Source organism: Vulpes vulpes, chromosome 1, assembly GCF_048418805.1.
Source record: "Vulpes vulpes isolate BD-2025 chromosome 1, VulVul3, whole genome shotgun sequence".
NCBI lineage: Eukaryota > Metazoa > Chordata > Mammalia > Carnivora > Canidae > Vulpes > Vulpes vulpes.
Window position 1 is genome coordinate 113,687,669 of NC_132780.1, and position 21,816 is coordinate 113,709,484.

The following is a 21,816-nucleotide window of genomic DNA, read 5'->3' on the forward strand; positions in this document are numbered from 1 at the left end:
TTTTCTTTGCTCATCAACCCATGCTGTAGTCCTCAACCTAACGCTTGTTCTCTTAAGTTTGGAAGGTGAAGACAGCCCATTTTATCTCGAGCTGGACTAGTATTGGCATCGTATCTGCCAGGGAAGTCATCCTATACCAGGAGTCACTTCTCTAACCCCCTGAGAGTCTCAGTCCTCTGTAAATGGAATTAATGGGGCAGATATCACAGGCCCGGTAGCTGGCTGAGGTAGGAGGCTCTCTACCTTTGGATCCAGATTGTTTCAGCCTTACTCTATCTGGTTTTTGGCTGAGGCAACGACAACAATGAGAAAAACCCCTCCAGCCAGCAGGGTGGAAGATTTCCCTGCCCGACGACCTCCAGCCTAGGCCAGACGAGGAGAAGAGGAACCGCCCCTCTTCACCTCCCCAATGCCAGGAAATGTGGGTTTTCCTGCCATATGGGTGACAATAAAATTCGGTTTGATAGCTGATGTTACACCCTGTTACTTTTCAGATCTTATTAAAATTACACGTGTTAATCCTTTGTTCTTTCACCCGGGAGCAATTCTGGAAAGAAAACATATTTTAAAAGTGAACAGAAAAAACTGTTATGAAAGACACGGAGTTCACATTTGTTAAATGACTTTGTGTTCTTGAAATGTATAAAAAGCACGTTATGAATCGCTCTGCATGATTTCCTTTGTTTGGATTTTCGAAGCAGCAAGACTGACACAGAGATCCTGAAGCAGAGAATCTTTGGATCCCGAGAAGTCTTTTAACAAAGGTGATACACACAATTTCAGAGAACAATTTCAACATTGTTCTGTCGAAGGTTATACTTAGCTCTGAACCACATTACTTTCCTGTCTACGTTTCATTTCCTGGGGTCTTGCTGAGTGGTAAGCAGACCCAGGCGTGCAGAAGGTTTGGGGTTTTTCTGCATAAATAGAGTAGCTGGAGTTTGCTTCAAGGTATCAGTTGATTTCTGTGATTATGGAGATGCTGGTGTGAGGCCTCCATGAGACGATGGAGAAAAAATGGACCTACTGTGCTGTCTGCTCCATTATCCAAATACATTTCGTCAAGGGTAAGGCTTCCAGTTGTCCTTTCTTGTCAAATCAGCTGCTGTAGGGGCGAATGGGGCCTCTGTTCATTTAAAATGTGTGTGACTACTGCTGACATTGATCACGAAGGCAGATCGTTGCTAAGGTTTTCAGTTACGAATTTAAGTGGCAGCTATTGGAGAGATGTTAGAGTCTAGAAATGATTACTAACGAACACTAAAAACGAGAAGGGAATGAGTGGTTTGCGCCACCGCTCTGAGACATTTTCACCCATTTCTTTCCTAAGGGGATCTCTGGAGTAACTGGGAAATTGTGCTTCTTGGAAACGAAATGCTCTCCAAATGGTAGTCAGAACAACTCCAAAATACTAAAAAAATCACAAAGCCATTGGTGCTACGGGATCCTTGCTCAACTTCTCTCTCTCTCGAGGATCCTTTTTCTTTTGTATGTAACAAGCATTCCTCCTCCAAATACTAATGTCTTTGGGAGTTGAACAAATGTTGAATTTTAATGAGGCATGTGTAGGTATGGACCTGGAAGACAAAGTAGGGTCCTTACAACAGTGGGAGCCAGTGCCTTCAGGGCCTATTTAAAAATAGCAGGAGGAAAGATTTGTTCTGCATTCTGTAGCATGGGGGAATTAGAGTGAGCCTGAGTGTCTCAAGAATTAACTATGCTTTACAGATATAGCTACAAAGATTTTCAGGAGAATTTCTAAATCAAAGGAGACTTTGGAATACAATGCTGTGGATAGAATCAGAGGCATATTATCAGTCAGAGGAGAGCTTACAGGGAGTGACATTTAACTGTACTAACCTCTGCCTACCCAAACTTTTGAATCCATAAAAGTGTAATAATTCCCATTTGTCAAGTACCTTTGAGAGCCTTGTTTCTTCTCCATTGCTTGACATCTTCTTATCTTTTTCCTTTGTGGCACTTGTCATATTAATATACCCTTCCTGGAACGGTGTTCCATTAATGCTAAGATTGAGGCCTCCACTATTGAAGGCATGTCAAAGGCTCAATGCTTAACATATTTTAAGTGCCTTGTACCATGTGGTCAGAGAGCTGATGGGAGAGAACCTTCTTCATTTATGTCTAGTATTTCAAAGTGTTGATAATAGATGATGCCGACCGCAGTTTATCTTTAGTGGAAACTCTACCTGAGGTATTTTCTCCCTTCCTCTCCTCAGGAGCTCTAGCTTCACGGACATGAAGGTCTTTTTGATCTTCATATTGAATGTCAAATTTCTTACTCTTCTCAACTGAATGGAGAGGCAGTTTACATGTTATGAAGGTTATAGAAAAGGCACAGGCTCGAGGCAACCAAATCCATGTTCTTCTACTTTTACTTATGTGTGACTTTAAACAAATCACCTAATCGCCCTGTGCCTCAGTTTCCTCTTTGGTAGAGTGTTAACAACATCATTCTGTAGTATGTGAGCAGGATTCAATAAAATATAGCCTACATATATTTTTAAAAACAACTATACACATATCAGTTTCAGAAGATGTTATTGTTGTGTTATAGGCAGCTGTTGATTCATAAAACAAAAAAAAAAAACTCAGTTGTAGTCATTGTAAAAGTAGTTGTCATAAGTTTGCTGGTGGACTTAAATTTCTGAATTGGCTTAATTTTATTCACAGGTAGTCAGAGAACTTAAATTAACCTTTGGGCAGAGCAACAGACAAAGAGATGAATATTCTCCTAGTGTCCTTCAGCAAATGCTTCCTCATTTATACTGTGTCTCTGCTTCTCTATTGGGATCACACACAGGCTCCCTCCTACACATAAGGCAACCAGGGAGAAAATTCTTCAGTAGCTCCCTCGCCTCACCAAAGTGACCAAGGTTTTTAAAGAAGAGTCATTCCACATGAATCACGTAAACTAATGGCTCACAACCTTCCTTTTCAGGAGTATGGGGGAAAGCACCCAATGCAGAAGACACCTATGCTTTCCCTGGCTCTGATGTCAACCTGACCTGCCAAACAGAGAAGAAGGGCTTCTTGGTGCAGATGCAATGGTCCAAGGTCACTGATAAATTGGACCTGATTGCCCTTTATCATCCCAAATACGGCTTGCACTGTGCTAATGGCGGTCCCTGTGAGTCACTGGTGACTTACGTAGAAACTCCCAGAAATGTGTCAATCTGGACTCTACACTTAAGGAACATGTCCTCCTCACTCACTGGAAAGTATGAGTGTACCTTTACTCTGTATCCAGAGGGTGTTCGGACTAGAATCTACAACCTACTCATTCAGACAAATGGTAAGCATGACTGGTGGATGGAAAGGGGCAAATGCTTTCATTCAGCTCTCACTGATTCGATGGACATGTATTCTGAAGCCAATCATGTGCTGGACATGGTGCTAAGTACACAGAGGTTGGGCAGAAGTGGTATTGCCTGGGAAGGAAGACAGGAATTAATCAAATAATTCCACAAATACATGTAAAATTGTAGCAGCGAGAAGTGATAAGGACTACAATGGTCTTGTGAAAGAGCCTGTCATGGAGGCCAGGGAAATTGACCCTGAGCAAGCAACACCTGAGCGGAGGTCTGAAGAAGGAGTAGACATTAACACCATTTAGGAGGTGGGAGTTTTGTGAGTGATCCAGGGAGAGGGAAAAGCTTGAGAGAGGGGCTTTGCAGTGTTTGAGGAAATGGAAAAATGCCAGCGGGGCTGTGATGCAGAGGTTAAGGGATGAGGTGGGAGATATTGCAAGGACCAGATCATGTCAGATCTTGTCAGCCATATTTGAAGTTTTGATTTTTATATAAGAGCCAGAGGAAGACATTGAAGTATTCACAACAGAAGGATGGCATGACATTTATAATCTGGTTGTACTTATGTCAGAAAAAGATCATGCTGGCTTCAGTAGGAGAATGGAGCAAAAATGGGCAAGAAGGAAAAGGTGGGAGCAAGCTAGGAGACAGTCGCAGTAGCCTGGAGGAGACAGAGTGGTAGTTTGGGTAGACATAGAAAAAACAACAAATTTAATGTTTCAGGCATAACTAGATGTGACTCGCTAATAGAACGGATATAGAACCATGGTAGTAGGAGTGAAGGAGAGAGAAAAATTTAAGGTGACATCGAGATGGGGGATTGCCATTCACTGAAGGCAGAGGGAGCAGAGCAGGTTTGTGGGGGGATGTCTGCAAGTGGGTTTGGATATATGACATGTTTAGTATAGGGCAGGTAAAGGTACCAAGGAGGCTGCTGGGCATGTAGCATTCATACATTCTTGCTTTTGGAGGAACTGCATTTGGAGGCAGGAATCCTAGGCTTAAGTTCTAGCTCCTTTCTGGCCAGAAATAAATTTCAGCTGGGGCCTTTCGTGTACATTCTCTGAGCCCATCTGGAAAATGATGATAATAATGCCTACCCTAAATTAGTTGGTCCTACAGCAAATGATTTCGATTTATACTAATGGAAAAGAATGAAAATGAAAGCCAACAAATGGAAATGCACTGGAAATGAAATGTTTTTAACTCAGGAGCAAAGTGGCCTGTTACTATCAGAGAAAAACAACAAAAATTAACTCATGAAGACTGTGCTAAAAGAGACACAGAACTGCCCAGGACAGGCAACAGGGATGGATTTACTACCTCCTCTCCATTTCTTACCAAGAGACAAGACCATGGTGTTGGAACAATCTACCTGTAGACCAGAAGCTTCTCTACCAATAGTTTACAGTGCCCTATTCCCATTGATGTTTTCCAGGAAAAAAGAAATACTTAACGTTCAAATTGGGGACGACGTAGAGTGGGGTTGAATGAAGAGAAATATGGAGACCTGTGTAGAACAGTGCTTAGCTACACATACTTTGGAGTATGATAGCCTGGACTTGAGTGTTGGCTCTGTTGTTTATTATATATTTATATTCAAGTCAGGTTATTTTAAGTCTCTAAGGTTTTGTTTTCTTCCATAACAAATATGGATAATTATTGTGCCTCCTATGCAGGTACCATTATTTTGATGATTAAATGGGATAATTTGTGTAAAGCACTTACCATAGCTCCTGCCAGAGAGTAAGAGTTTAGAAAAGGGTAGTTTTCATTAAGAAGAGTAATAATGATAATGAGTGAACTCTATTTATCAGTTCTTATTTAAGATGGATCCTCCTCCCTTTCTTCTTATATTTGCATAATTTGGAACCCAGTGGAACATTGAACATACATTAGCACAAGTACACATTGACCTTGGCTTTAAAAGATAAAGATTTTGTACTTCTTGCCTACATCTGTAAACTGTGCAATTACATCTCTGAGGATCTAAAGCCAACCCCATCGAGAATTGGCAACATGGATTGTTGTACCTTAGAGGAAATAAGGGATATGATCTAGCTCGACATGAGGATGGAGCTGGAGAAGAGGTAGTATGTTATCCGGGAAGGAGAGTGATGTTGCCTTTAAGGAAAACATATTTCTTAAAATAAAGGGCAACTCAAGGAAGCCAAGTTTGTAGCTACTAAAAACTGCAAATCTCTGGAGGGGCAGAAGCCATGCCCACACGCTCTGCAGTTGGAAATTTCCCAGTCTTCTGATTGTAACTTTGCTGTTGGTCAGCTGGACCAGATGAAAAAAAAAAATGGCCTCAGTGTTAGAGAAATAGTTCTGATAATTTGTACTGAATCCAAAGGGAGCAACATACAAAACTGCAAAACAGAAAGGGACAAAGCATCCTTCATTACAGAGTGACCAACGGTGTAAGCCTGGTAGAGAGCGAAGCAGTAGACACTTAACTCAGATGAGGCAGGTGCCATTCAGAAGCCCTGTCAAGTCCTCCCCCCCCCCCCCCGCCCCCATGACACATCCTTTTTCTCCTTTATTCCTTTGATCTTCACTCCCTGCTTCTCTGACTCCTGCCATTTCCCTCGTACATCCCTGTGAGATCTTCAGGTTGGCAAGCTAGTTGGATAAGCAAAGCACATGTGAAGTGTAAACACTCATGAAGCACATGGACACAAGCGAATTGAAGTGGTGGAGAAAAATCTAAATATGAAACTCTGAAGGACCGCAGGCAGTCGGGACCTCTTGTTTCACTTCTGTTGTCTTCTGAGCCATTCTCCTCCCTGTGTTCACAAAACAGTGTATGTCTAAATACTGTCCCCATGTTCCCCGAGGGCCTGAGAATGGATTCTGTTCTTTTTTCCCAATGTTTTGTTCCTGTGTGAGCTGGTGCTCTGAGGCTGCGGACGAGGGTAGAAATGATGATAAACAGTTGGACATTTGCTGCTTTTTCATTTTCACCTGACAGAGTTTCCTCCTAGGTTAGCTTTCAAGCTATCCCAAGAAACCCAGTTTTCTGAGTAAAGCCCTGAGTTGTTATAATCCCAGTTTCCTTAATTTGAATGCAACTGGACTCACAGTGCCTGAGATTGTATGATTTTGGTGCATTTTGAAATTTGAAGTTACTAGGCTCTGTTACAAAAGTGCAATGTGACTTTAATTTCCCAGATCAGGATAAAAGCCTTAGAGGGCTGGGATCCCTGGGTGGCGCAGCGGTTTAGCGCCTGCCTTTGGCCCAGGACGCGATCCTGGAGACCCGGGATCGAATCCCACATCGGGCTCCCGGTGCATGGAGCCTGCTTCTCCCTCTGCCTATGTCTCTGCCTCTCACTCTCTCTCTCTCTCTTTCTCTCTGTGTGACTATCATAAATTTAAAAAAAATTTTTAAAAAAGCCTTAGAGGACTATTAATGTTGTTATTGAAAGCAGTGGGGGGAGGGAGAGAAATAATGGTAATATAAGGAAGAGGAGGAGGGTTGAGAGAAGTAGTACAGAATATGATAAAAGAACTATTATATTCTGTTATGAGTAATGGAATAAAATATTTTAATAATATAATCTTTGTAACTTGGCTATCCTGTCTAGAGACATAATTTGTTCTTTGACTTCTTTCCAGTTTTCTTGGGATATAATTGACAAATGACATTGTATTTGTTTTAGGTGTACACAGATGATTTGATACTTGCATGTATCATGAAATGATCACCACAATAAGTTTAATTAATATTCATCACCTCATAGAGTTAATTTTTTTCTTGTGATGAGAACTTTTAAGATTTACTCTCTTAGCAACTTTCAAACATATGATACAATATTGTTAGCTTTAGTCAACATGCTGTATATTTTTTCTCCAGAATTTATTTATCTTAGAAGTTTGTACCTTTTGACCTTCCTCACGTATGTCACCCCCACTCCCCTTTCTGGTAACTGCCAGTCTGTTCTCTGTATCTACGGGTTCATTGTGGTTTGTTTTTTAAGATTACACATATAAATGAAATCATACAGTATTTGTCTTTCTTTGCTCGAGGTCCATCCATGTTGTCACAAATGGCAGGATTTCCTTCTTTATGAATGAATAATATTTCCTTGTGTATTAGAATATTTTCTTCATCCATTCATCCATCAGTAGACACTTGGGTTGTTTCGATGTCTTAGCTATTGTAAATAGTGCAGCAATAGACATGGGGATGCTAGATACCTTTTCAAGATAGTGATTTTATTTCCTTTAGATATATACCTAGAAGTGGAAATCCTGGATCATATGGTAGTTCTATTTTTATTTTTTAAAAATATTTATTTATTTGAGAGAGAGAGAAAATCTTCAAAAAGACTCCCTGCTGAGCATGGAGCCAGGGGCCAGGCTTGATCCCACCACCTGTGAGATCATGACCTGAGCCAAAACCAAGAGCAAGAAGCTTGACCCACTGACCACCCAGGCACCCTGATAGTTCTATTTTTAATTTTCTGAGGATCCTCCATACTGTTTTCCAGAATGGCTGCACCAATTTACACTTCCACCGACAATTCACAAGTCTCCGTTTTCTTCATATCTGTTCCTATATTTGTTATCTTTTTGAGAATGGATATTTTAACAGGTGTGAGGTGATATCTTACTGTGGTTTTGATTTGCATTTCCCTGATGATTAGTGATGTCAGGCACCCTTTCCTTGCCTACTTGATACTTAGATATCTTATTTGGAAAAATGTCTATTCAATTTCTCCATTTTTAAATTGGATTGTATATTTTGTTGTCATTGTTGTTGAGTTGTATGAGTTGTTTATATATTTTGGATGCTAACCCCTTATCAGATATGTGATTTATAAATATTTTCTTCCATCCCATAGGTTGCCTTTTCATTTTATTGATGTTTTCCTTTTCCAGAAAGAAACTTTTTAGTTTGATGCAGTCCCATTGTTTATTTTTGCCTTTGCTCTTGGTGTCAAATCCAAAAAATCGTTGCCAAGACCAAAAAATCATTGCCTCTATGTTTTCTTCTACAAGTGGTATGGTTTGGGGTTTTATGTTCACGTTTTTTTATCTGTTTTTATTTGACTTTATGTATGGTATAAGACAGGAGCCCAGTTTCTTTCTTTTGCATGCAGTTCTCCAGTTTTCCCAACACCATTTACTAAAGAGATTGTCTTTTCCCCATTTCGTATTCTTGGCTCCTTTCATAATGACATTATTATAAATTAACTAACCCTACATGGGGGTTTATTTCTGGGCTCTCTGTTTCATTGATCTGTGTGTCTCTTTTATAGCATAATTTGTTTTTGAACTTGAATGCTATCTCTTCTTAAATTCTTGTATTCAATCTTTATCCTACATATACTTTTGAGTGCTTATCACTGGCAAGGCACCAGTGATACAATACAGACATGACTCTGTCATCAGGAATCATGAAGTCCAACGGGAAGAGACACAAAATAATCAATTAAGCAGAAGAAAAAGGTCAAATTGCGACAGTGAGATGTACTCTTGCAGTAGGAAGATCAAGAAGGGTTTCCTGGGGAAGTGATGCCTGAACAGGAGTTAACCAGGTAAATGTGGGGAACACAGCTTTACAGAAACAGGATGTGTTAAAGGCTCTGTGGTAGTAAGGAGATATTGCAACAGTCAGGGCTTTTTTTTTTTTTAAGATTCTATTTATTTATTAATGAGAGACACACACAGAGAGGCGGAGGCATAGGCAGAGGAAGAAGTAGGCTCCCTGATGTGGCACTCGATCCCAGGACCCTGGGATCGTCACGACCTGAGGCAAAGACAGATGCTCAACCACTGAGCCACTCAGGTGCCCTCTGTGGAGGGTTTTAAAATGTATTATGGCTTAGCAGGATTAAAAGGGAAGCAGTCGAAGATGAGGCTAGAAAGATTGAATGGTTCAGTGAAGTTTTATCTTTATCCTAGGAGCTGTGGAAACTAACTGGAAGGTGGTTGTTGATTCTTTATTAAAATTTTGCATTTCAAAAAGATTATTGTGGCAACAGTGCAGAGAACAGATTGAGAAAAGGTAGAGAGGATAAGGTAGATCAGTTAAGACAGGACAGAAATCTAAGTGAGAGATGCTAGTAACATTGAGTAGAGTGGCAGTGAGGTACATGGGGAGGAATGTTCAAACTAGAAATATATTTAGGATATTCACCCTACAGGATTTGATGTTGGATTGCACGTGTGAAATGAAGAATAAAAAGCAGTATCAAGGATGATGCTTTGGTTTCAGATGTGTGGAACAGAAAAAAAAAATGGGAGAATTACTCAGTAATTCAGTGTTAGGAAAAACTAGAGGACAATCCAAACGTGCAGGGATTGTTTTGAGTTTGAATTTGATTTTGTACATGTGGAGTTAGACCTGAAGTTGACACATTCAAGAGATGTCAAGGAAATCGGTAGATATACAACTCCTGCTCTAGAAGAAAGCTTTAAGCTGAAGATACAAATTGGTGAGGTATCTGAGTGGATGCTAACTGAGGTTTTGGGAGTGAAAGAAATACAGGCAGAGAAAATCAAGTGAGAAAAGCAATGTGCCCGTCAACTGAGATAGATGGAGAAAGATAAATCTTCAAAGGAAATAGAAGAGTAACTAAAGAGGCAGCAGTAAAATCAGAAGAGGAGTTGGCTCACAAAAGGAAACTAGAATGACAATATTTCGTGACAGGAGGTAGCTATCAATTCTGATGTTTCTGAAAGGACAACATGGTTATTGGATTGTATTTCGGAACAAGGTTGTTATTGATCATCTTCACAGAAGCTGTTTTTGTAGAGCAGAAGGCAAATGGAAGTCAGACTCAAGGGAGCAGAGGAGTGAGTATGAGGCAAGGAAAAGGAGACAACAAATGTTGATGCAACTGCTAACAAGTCTGTCAGGAGTGAGTGGAAGGCTAGGAGTGCTCGCGTGAGTGCTTGCATTGGCATTATGCTGGGAGCAGGATGGTTTTAATTAATGCAAGACGCTTGACTAAGCTTTAAAATCAAGTCAGAGTTGAAAGAGTATAGTGAAATACACCATACTGTACACTTAGTACAATAAATAAACTAAGGTTTTGGAGAATATAGGGACAATGAGATCTATAACATTAGTACTATGGCTAATGGACAAAAGGACATTCTTAAAAAATTCTGTAACAGAAGGGAAGGAAGTTGGGGCAAAAGCACAGGATGACGGCAGTGCCCTTCTCTATTTTCTCGAAAATGGGAAACATGGATGGCACCGTTGGTTGAGCATCTGACTCTTGGTTTCGGCTCACCTTGTGATCTCAGGGTCCTGGGATCAAGCCTCATATTGGGCTCTCTGCTCCTTGTGGGGTCAGCTTGGGATTCCCTCTCCCTCTCTCTCTCTGCCCCTCCTGCTCGTTCTCTCCTTCTCTCTCTCTAATATAAATAAATCTTTTTTAAAAAAAATAAATAAAATAGGAAACAAAGTTATCTTCAGGTAGAGAGAGAGGGAGAAGGCTTCATCAAAGGAGGTTGGAAAATTTTGAAATAGTTTCTATGAATAGAGGGAAAATGAGTTCCCTAGGTAAATGCATTTGGATTTTCTGTTCATGTTGAATATTCATTTGAGTATGATAAGAAATTATAGTGAAGACAATTTGGCAGAAGTGCTTGGCTGCTTAGATCTGGGCATTAAAAAGTAGCTAGTTCAGTTCACTATTGGACTCCCTGTATACTAATGGGAGGAAAACAAGAGCCAAGGGACTTGGGATAATAACAAGAATGTTACTGAAATGGTGGACTATAGAACTCTAGATAGATGATGAGAGAAGCAAAGAAAAGAAAGCTGATGGGTTGGGAGAAAGTAGAGATCAACTCATTTAGTCTCAACGAGGACAGAGAACAGGAGAGACAACATTAGTTGCACAAAACAACCAGCAGGAGTGATTTTGTAGGTGAAGCAATTATGTGTGGCTCAAAAGGTCCAAATTTGATGGTGAAAGTAGAAAGCAGAAATGGAGTGGAGACAGTGGGGAATAACAGTGGCAGACCTGAGAGGCCAGATAGTGAATAGGTCAACTGAGAGGTTACTGAAACCACTCAGGATTAGATCTAAAGACAAATAATGGATGAGGCCTGGGACATCAGAGTAGGAGCTGGAAAACTTGCAGGACCAGATAGTAAATATTTTAGGCTTTGTCCACACAGCCTGTACAGCCTCTGTCAAAACTGTTCAACTCTGCTGTAGCATGAAAGCACTTATAGACAATATGTAAGTGAATGGGCCTGTGTTCCAGTAGAACTTTATTTACAAAAATAGCCACTAGATTCAGCCCACAGGCCATAGTTTTGCAATCCCTGAATCGGAGGATAATAGTGAATTTGGGGGAGAGAAGGATTAGTTTTTCTCAAAGTGTGCTGCATATAGCTGGCAATACTCAAGATGACTTCAGATGATTCATGGAAAAATATTAAAAGCTCTAATTGGGAAAATTTCAAACATACAACATTATATAGAATAGTACAATGAGCTCCCATGTACTGAACATGCAACTTTAATCATTATTAATTTACAGACAATCTTGTTTCATTTAAACTCTTAGCAACATGCCACCTCCCAGATTAAAGACAACCCAAGATATCTTATTTATTTTAGAATGAGTCTTTAAAAGATAAAGATATATATATATATATATATATATAATAGCCACGATACCACTACCAGAACTAAAAAAAAAAAACAAAACTAGTAAATTCTTAATACCATTAAATATCCAATTGAGCTCATAGTTGTTATTTTTACATTTTGGTTCTTTAAATTGGATTCACATAAACTCAAAGTGTTGTGATCATTGCAAAACTCCCCCCCCCTTTTTTTAAAAGATTTTATTCATTTATCAGACAGAGAGAGAGCCTGTGAGCGAGGTGGGGGAGGAGCAGAGGGAGAAGAAGAAGCTGACACCCTGATGAGCAGGGAGTCTTGATCCCAGGACCTCCAAGATCATGACCTGAGCCAAAGGCAGCCATTTAATCAACTGAGTCACCCAGACACTTCAAAACTCTCTTTTAATCTAAAGGTTATTTTATATTTCTTATTTTTCTTTCAAGTAAATTTGACTCTTTATCCTGTAAAATTATCACAGCCTGGATTTTGCTCTTATATCTCATGTTCCTCTTTCACTAGTTCGTTGCATATGGAGATTTGATCACATTAACTTTGTTTTTACTTTTTGTTTTTTGGCACAAGTACTTCAGAGATGATGTTGCATAGTTACGTCAGAGGCACATAATGTCTGGTTGTGTGATGTTAACCACCATTGATGAGTATTGCCTGAATCCATTAATTCATTATGGGTTGACAAATAGTGATGCTCAAATTCTATCATTCTTGTATTTATTACCTGAAGTCTGCTTATAGAGAAATTTCCTCTCATGAGCCAATTATTTATTGATGTGCAGTTTGTATAAGAAAAGCAGAACAGATACTTGATTCTTTCCCTTTATTTGTACGTTTTAAAAATGAGCTGGTTCACTAGCACTCTTATAAGCTGACCAAAAAGTATTTTGTATTATGAATTCATATGAATTTGAACATATTGATGAATTTCAGTTTGTTATGGTAATTATCCCTATTATGCTGAAATGTGCCTAAATTTCTACTTTTGTGTTTCTCTAATGCTTTTTTTCCTATATTTTCTCTGTTTTTCTTTTCTGTAATTTAGAAATTATCTATTGACCTATAATCCAATTCAGAAATTTTATTTTTGTGTGATGTCCAGTTAAGTTTTCAACCCAATCAAATTAATTCTTAATTTCTGATCTTATGTTTTTAAGTTACTATTTTGGATAGATTTTTTAATTCTTTGATCAGGTTATCCATCTTTTCATTTACTCCATCTTTTTCTCTATTCTTGAATACATTAAAAAAGTTATTTTAATATTCTTGTTGGATAACTTCAATGTCATGATCATTCTTATGTCTGTTTCTATGTTTATTTTCTCTCTCTTTCTCCCTCTTTTTGCAACTTCCTCCAGCATATCTCTTCTTTTCATTATAACTCTTGAAGATATATATGTTATATATTATATATTTATAAAATAAACCCAACAGAACAGTGCTAAAATTATGGTTTAAAAAATTTCTGTTCTTAAAAAAAAAAAATAAAAAAAAAAATAAAAAATTTCTGTTCTTAAAGACATTAAGAGGGAAAAAAAGAAATATATAGTATTTTATATTTACCCATGTATTTACCATTTCCTCTGCTCGCCATTCCACCTCATGGCATGAAGTTACTATTTGGTATCATTTACTTTCAGCCTAAAGAACTTACTTTAGAATTTTATGTAAGACAAATCTACTTGCGGAATCCTGTTTTGTTTTTTTTTTTCATTTTTATTTTTGAAGGATACTTTCACTGAATGTAGCATTCTTAGTGGGCTGTTTTTTCTTTCAGCATTTTGAATATATCTTCTGATCTCCATTGTTCCATGTGAGAAGTGAGCCATTGTATTATTGGTCTCTGCATGTGATTTGTTTTGTTTTGTTTTTCTTACTGATTTCAATTGCTACTTCCATAATTTTCTCTTTGTTTTTGGCTTCCAGCAGTTTGATATTCATATGCCTAGGTGGGTGTTTCTTTGTGTTTGTGTAAAAACTTTTTTGAGTTTTAAGATTCGTGGAGGTGTCTTTTAACTTTGCAGAAAGTTTTTAAAAATCAAATAAGAAGCCATTATTTCTTCAAACATTTGTTCTGTCCCACTCTCTTTCATCTTTCCTGCTATGACTCCCATTGCATACTTGTTAGAACCTTTGATTCTGTCCTAGATAATTTACATATATATATATTTAGATTTATTTTTTTGGGGGGGGGGTGGAGAGAAGCACAGGGCAGGGGGTGCAAAGGGAGAGAAGAGTCCTAAGCAGACTCCACACTGAGTGCAGTGTCCAATGTGGGGCTCAATCTTATGACCCTGAGATCATGACCTGTGTCTGATGCTTAACCAACTGCACCACCTAGGTGCCCTTAGATCATTTATATTGATCAATATTCAAATACACTGATTCTTTCTTCTGCCATCATCCCAAATTGGCTATTGAGAATCCCTAGTTAATTTTTCATCATTTTTGTTATTGACTTTTCAACTCTAGAACAATTATTTGGTTCATTTGATAGGTTTTATTTCTCCACTAGGATTCCCTATTTATTGAGTCATTTTCATCATATTTTGTCTTAATCCTGCGAACATACTTCCAGGAGCTGCTGTAATGTCTGTTAAATCCAATGTAGGGCCTACTCAGAATCAATTTTAACTAACTGCTTTTTTTTCTGAGTATGGATTACTCTTTCCTCTTCATGTATCATCTTTTTTTGTTAAAATATAGACATGAATAATAATAATAATGTGACAGCTCTAGATCCAGTGGGGTTTTTTTTAGGTTTTCTTAATTTTTTTAAAATTTTGGTAACTATTCATACCTAAATTATAAAACCTATTTCCTCTTCAGTGTGTGGCTATTGATTTTTCTACTCAACTTTTTATAAGAATTATTATGTCTTTAGTTTGGTTTCCAAGGAATTGCCCCTGCATTGGCAAAACTTCTTTATTGGTCCACCAATGAATTTGACAAAAGTTGTACTCAAATTCCTCAGGCCTATTAGGCCTCCACCCTCTACATGTAAGATGTATGTGTGTGTTGGATTAGGGGGAGGAGGTGGTTAGAGGGTTCATGCAGAGTTGCAGACAGTTACATGGTCTCCTTTGGGTTTGGCTTTTCAGAAAGCTCTCTGAGGTCTCCCCACTCCCCTGTGTAGTTATTTTCTCAGTCAGCCTAGGATGGGCAGATAATTCATCTGAGCTATTTCATGACTCAAATTTCCAGAATCTCTGTGTTAAATGTCTGTCTGGTCTGCTACTCACTCCAAGTGGGATTTGCAAACCCACGCTAACCAAGTTTCAGTTTTTCTCTGTTTCCTACCAAATTTGTGCCTGTTAGCTAACAAAGTGAAGGATCTTCACACTCAAACCTAATTTAAGTCTGCTTCTTCTGGAAGAAAAGCTGCTGTTTTTTGCAGCCAGCTCCAAGATGGTAAAGCTACTTTCTCACTGACAATGCTGGGGAAGGGAATGGAAGGATCCCTAGGTGAGAAGAGTAAAGTCTTGCTATTCTTAGTGAAATTCTAGCATTTTTCCAAGAAGAGATGCTTCCAAATTATGTTTGCCTTTGGTCTTGAAATGATGGTTTTTATACATTTGCTTGGTTTTATACATGCCTGTTTTACTGACCTTTCCATGGCCCCATAGCCATAAGCACTTCAACCGTCCCCCTGCCCCATTTATAATACTTCTATTTTATCTTCATTTAAGATATATATTTATTATTACTCTCTTCCCTATAGCAATGATTTATGTTTAGTGCTAAAGGTGAGCGTAGATTCAACACTCATCTCAGCTTTTATGTAAATGCCTCTCCAGTCTAAAGTGTATTCTACTGGAGAATCCTCAGGAAGTGCTCATGAGACCAATATGCCCTGAGTTCTTATACATGGTTCTAACAGGTTTTATGTCATCTTCATAGCAAAAGGCTAATTTTGCTGAATAAAATCCTTAGATCACATTTTCTTTCCTTGAGTACATTAAATATGTTGCTACCCTATTTTCTGGCATAACGAGTGGCTGTCAAAAAGCTAATAATAATCCCATTTCCTGTAACTGACTTTTTAAAAATACCATTATAATAATATGCCTTAATGTCTATTCTGAACCCATTTCCCTACTTTTGCAGTATAATCTTTCAATATGTATTTCTTTTTTTAAAGATTTCATTTATTTATTCATAAGAAACAGAGAGAGAGAGAGAGAGAGAGAGAGAGGCAGAGACACAGGCAGAGGGAGAAGCAGGCTCCATGCAGGGAGCCCGAGGTGGGACTCGAACCCAGGACTCCAGGATCGCGCCCTGGGCCAAAGGCAGGCGCTAAACCACTGAGCCACCCAGGGATCCCCTGAGCTTTCTTCCTTCTTGCCAGTTAATTCATTTACCAGTCTTGCTAAAATTTTTTGCAGCTCATATCATTTTCCTTATTTCTATTACCTCATTTTGAATTATTAGACTCTAGTTTTTATTCATTGTGAAATTCTCTTTTTTTTTAATATGCCATCATTGTTGTGGGGATATTCTTTTGCTCTCTTTTCTTCTTATAGTATCTTCATATGTGATTCAACACCATTCCTTTTCTACTGCTCATGCTTAAGGTAAATGCATGCTGATTTTTGCCATGGAAGGGTGGCCTAGGCTAGCTTTTGTAAAGTCTTCAGTGCCCCTAGAGCCCTCTCTTCTGTTAGTTTTGAGGTAAATGATATGCCATTGTACTTTCTGAGGTATACTTCCTCTCCTCCTATCCCTCACTTTTATCTAAATTGCCCGTTTGCTTTCTCCTATTGGACCTGTCCTGTTTAATTTGGATTCTCCTCTCAGGGGTTTCTTCACAGTATGGGATCTGTCTGAAAAGCACCCTGTGTTCCAGCACTGCTGTGCCTCTTCTTGTTTCCCTTGAAGGCACTGGTAATCTGGTGCCTGCAAACTCATTTCTCCATTTCTGCTGCTATTCTCAGACTAGTCTGCATGTCTTTCCAGTGATTACCTGTTGCTTTTTGGGGGCAGTTATCTAGTTCTGGGGGGCATCAGAAGCCCAGTCAATTTTCCTGTTTCTGCTCAGTTGCTGATACCACAGTGGTCCAGTGATTTGTCCCCACCTATTATGGGGGGTATATTGTTAATTAGTGTTCCTATACGTATCGCCTATGTGTTTTTAGGTTTGCTACTCTAGTTAACTTTGTCTGTTTCTATAGGGAGTTTCAGGAATATTAAAAAAGTTAGATCGGTTGCATTCCCAACTTCCCAGAACCTGGATAAACTTTACAAAAACCTAATACTTATATATTTGAGTAATGTACATTAAAATACAATTAACATATCAAGTGGATTTCCTGTGCTTCTCAAATATTAGTGTCTAGATCATTCTCTGTTTAAAATAAACTTATATAAGTAAAACAATTACAAAAAATCCAATTACAATAATATCAAGAATAAAATTAAATAATAGCAATGGTGGTATGTAGTCCCGGCAAACAATTTTGGTGGTGGTATACAAATAACTCCATTTGGGAAAAAAGACTCCATTTGGAAGTACTGTTGTAGCTAAATTGTTTTAACTATAAAGGGCAGGGGCTTTTTTTTTTTTAAATTATGGGGTTGGAAGAACATTTGGAAGCAGTAATGAGGAACAAGGAAAGCACTGATCCCACCTAATCTTGAGGAAATAAGGGTATGAGAAAATAAACAGCTACTACTTGAGAATGATGCAGGGAAGATGTGACCTACTGGGAAGGCCTGGTTTCAATTAAGGAAGGGAGGAGGAAAGAATTATCAGTAAAGAAGATAGCTTCTATTACTGAGAGATTGGAATGTAACAAAGTCCTCCTACAGTCTAGATATAACATTCCAGACTGAGAAATATTCCACTTCAAAAAATATGCTGTTGATAATAAGGAGAATACTCATGCCCATTAAATTCATGGAATTTATGTTAAGTAGCTGAATGGTCAGAAGAAAGCTATTAGTATAAGGATGGTCCTTGCTATATTGGTTATAATAGTTTAAATAAACTAAAAGCCCAAACTGAAAGAACACATTATTCAGTAATTGGAAATGACAAAACAAATGATGATGTGTATATGTGACAGCATGACATAAAGTCTGAAAATTTCAACCACAAATAGCTTAAGAATCACGCAAAACATTTTATGTAAACATACAGGAATGTTTATTGGTTAAAAGGACTGCAAAGTATGAGAAAACATATGCATACAAACAAGATTTGTATGGACATGGAAAAAAGAAAAGCAGATTTTTAGGATATCTGGATGATAGAGTTCATTTATAAATTATTCTTTGATATTATTATAGTTTAGTCACAAACACGTATGTGTGTGTCTATGACTTACCCAAAGAGAGGCTATGAAACTGATATTTATCCATTATTACAAAGAAAGAAAGAAAGAAAGAAAGAAAGAAAGAAGAAAGAAAGAAAGAAGAAAGAAAGAAAGAAGAAAGAAGAAAAGAAGAAGAAATAAAGAAAGAAAGAAGAAAGAAAGAAGAAAGAAAGAAAGAAAGAAAGAAAGAAAGAAAGAAAGAAAGAAAGAAAGAAAATAGTCCATTAATAATGCTTCTTCAGAGTTTCCTTATATATTTTTCTGTATCAGTCCCTCTTTGGAGGAATATTTATAAACTCTAAAAAGACAACTCATAAAGGCAGCAAAAAGATTGATAAATGTCAGAGTTTGGCAGGAGAGAGGGATGAATAGGGAGAGCACAGAGGATTTCTGGAAACTATTCCATGTGATACTACAATGGTGAATACGTGTCATTATACATTCCCCCAAACCCGCAGAAGGTACAGTGCCAAGAGTGAACTCTAATGTAAATAAGCTGTGGACTTGGGGTGATAATGATGTGTCAATGTAGTTTTATTGATTGTAACAAACGTACCACTGTGGTTAGGGGTGTTAATAGTGGGGGAGGTTGTGCATGCATAGGAGGCAAGAGATGTATGGGAACTCTCTGTACTTGCCATTCAATTTTGCTATGAACCTAAAACATCTCAAAAGAAATTGAAACCTATTAGAATGTTTAATGAGACAATTAGAGGCTAAGTTATAAAGTTTTATATTCTAACTAATCAAGAAAATATGGTCTGAAGCCTAATTTTGGGGTTAAAGCGAAGGAACATACCAAATAGTGAGTTGGATTCTTTTAGGGTAGTTTCTCTGTATTTTTTCAGTGATAAGGAACTTTCTGATTCTCAGTGGTCCCATTTTGCCATTTATACAATGAGGAATGTAGTGGGGTCTTGCCTTGAAATAGGTCCGCGCTGAGGGTAGATGAATCTCTCCATTAAAACTGTTCTTGTTTCTCTCACAAAAAGCATTTTATAAACCAATCACATATTCATATCTCTTCCACCTATGTTTTGTTACAGTGACACAAGATGAATGGGGAAGCAGCCATATAATGGAAGTATGGTTAAATCAGACTCTGGAAATTCCATGCTTTCAAAATATCTCCTCAGAAATTTTGTCTGAGTCTACCTTTGCATGGTTGGTGGTAAGTGTTGCCCTTTTCCGTGAATAACTGCAATGATCTTTAAATATTAATGAAATAAAAATGAATAACAAGTAATAATAGGGAAGAAAGCACACTAGTGAAAGGTTGGGGACTGTTGGGGGAGGGGAAGGAGGGAGGGCACTATGATTCCTTCCAGTTCGGCAAGCCTTTGGGTTTATGAAGGCAGTTATTTAAAAATTAGTTCCTAAAGGTTAGTTTCTATTTCAAGCTATATACCAAACCATGGTTATAGAGAGAAAAAAGTGTGATGGTGCCCCGGAGAGAAGCCAAATCCAGCAGAAATCTATACACACAAATATTTGTTTTATAAACAACATATGCAGGGGTAGAAACCCCTTTTCCTAGAACCCTTGCTACTGCATCCTGGGGAATACACAACATTCCTTTTGATGAGGAAACACAAACCCTCAGACTTATGAGATATTGGCAGAAAACCTACATGAGAGAAGCAGGACCTGTATGAGAAGCAACCACTCAGCAGCCATTTCAGTTTTATTATTGCCACAGGTTGTGGCAGGCCTATAGATGTCATGTTTTCTGACTTAAAAAGGAGAAAAGAAAAGAAAAAATAAAAGAGAGAGATGCCTGGGTGACTCGGTGGTTGAGCATCTGCCTTCAGCTCAGGGTGTTGATCCTGGAGTCCCAAGATCGAGTCCCACATCAGGCTCCCTGCATGGAGCCTGCTTCTCTCTCTATGTCTCTGCCTTTCTCTGTGTCTCTCATGAATAAATGAAATCTAAAAGAAAGAAAGAAAGAAAGAAAGAAAGAAAGAAAGAAAGAAAGAAAGGGGGAAAAAAAGGAAGGGGCCAAAAGTCTAGACTTTCATGAGAAATTTTCCAAGGCCATCCAACCAAATGGCAGCTAGCTGTGATCTAAATTTATAGTAGACCTCTAATATTGTTAAATTGGTTGATGATATGAGACTAACACAAAGATAACCATCAGCACAGTTTTGAGAATCACACAATGGGGTGCATATTTGGATGATCCAAAATATGATTATAATAATCTTTAGACTGTGATCAAAAGGAAAACACAAGATTTAAAAATTCTTGCAGAACTCCTAGATCTCCATGAATGTAGTGGCTACTACAGTTTGCAAAATACTGCATCCACGTAAATGATAATTCACATTTACAAGTTACCGAAATTTTTGTGGACTGTCTTGGAAACTAGACCCCCAACGCACAGAGATTTTTCTGAGGATGTGCCAAATCCAAAATAATGGACTTGCAAGGAGGCCACAGAATGCGACTTACTAATGAGTTTTCACTGTCTAGATATTTTTTGGATAGTCAGTAGGATGAAAAGAAAAAAATGTTCTGAAATAACTTTCCCAGACTGTTCTAAAATCTATAGTGTCTCCTTTGTCATCTGTCAAAAAGCACTTTTCCCCCTTTATAGGATTTGGTTTCCAAAATGTAAGTCTTCCTATCATTAGTATGTCTATCATTAGTATAAGGCAGTTGTTCTTAAAGCATGATATAGAGTGGTTCTCAGAGAAAAAGTTGAAAAGAGAAGATGATCTCAAGAGGGCAGGAACTGGCCCTACTAAACATTACAGCAATGGAAGTGCACCGTCTGTACCTTGTGTTATTCCTATTTCCCACCAATGGGCAAACATTTACACTCTAATTATCACAATTTCACTATCAAGGGGAATAATCAAGTTTAATAATAATAAATAACAATACAGTTGAATAAAGCTTGACTGCAGAGATTTAGCCTGGCTACTGAGCTGATCTATAGTGTTCTTAACTTATCTAAAGATTAGGTTATCTGTTTTTCCAAGCAAGTGTCAATACTTCAGCCAGCCTGTGTCTTTTGTGTGACTCTGAGCTTCTCCAGGGCTAAACACAGTGCCTCTCATTGAAAAAAATCCCTGGCATCTGGTTTAGTACCTAGAACACAGGCACTCAATAAAGACTCAATAAATAATTGAATAGATCTGTTTCTCTTTGTCCCTTTCCCCCACCGTCCTACTCATTGGCCTCATATTAAACTGATGGTCACTAAATTCATGCTGGTTGGTTATTGAGCATCTCATTAAGTATCAACAACTAGATAACTGATAAGGCACCTTCTATGTTGTAGTTGTCTTCAAAGAAACAGAGAAGGCTATGCAGATGTTATCTGTGGATCCTGCCCGAGCATTTAGGATAAATGAGGGACAGAGAGAGTGCACCTAAGGTCACACAGTGAGGCAGTCCTAAACTTCCAGAACTTCCAGCCATGCTGTCACTTTGAAGAATGCACCATGATACAGATAACTTGAGGAATCATTTTGAAAGCAACGTCTCTTCAAAGGGAGCGTTGTATTGCCAAATGTGCTGAGTAAATTCCTACTGCTCATTCCCTTTTTAAATG

The 21,816-nt window shown here is 38.2% G+C and overlaps 1 protein-coding gene across 5 annotated transcripts in view; it reads left to right on the forward strand.

Moving 5' to 3' along the window:
• The first annotated feature begins 928 nt into the window (after window positions 1-928).
• CD96 (CD96 molecule) overlaps window positions 929-21,816 on the forward strand; it is a 92,159-nt gene continuing 71,271 nt past the window's right edge. For all 5 annotated transcript variants that reach the window (XM_072722624.1, XM_072722642.1, XM_072722615.1 and 2 more), the window contains exons 1-3: window positions 929-1,067; window positions 2,960-3,313; window positions 19,304-19,428. In XM_072722624.1, coding sequence (XP_072578725.1) covers window positions 1,007-1,067; window positions 2,960-3,313; window positions 19,304-19,428 — 540 coding nt within the window. In that variant the 5' untranslated portion in view covers window positions 929-1,006. The remainder of the gene's footprint in view (window positions 1,068-2,959; window positions 3,314-19,303; window positions 19,429-21,816) is intronic.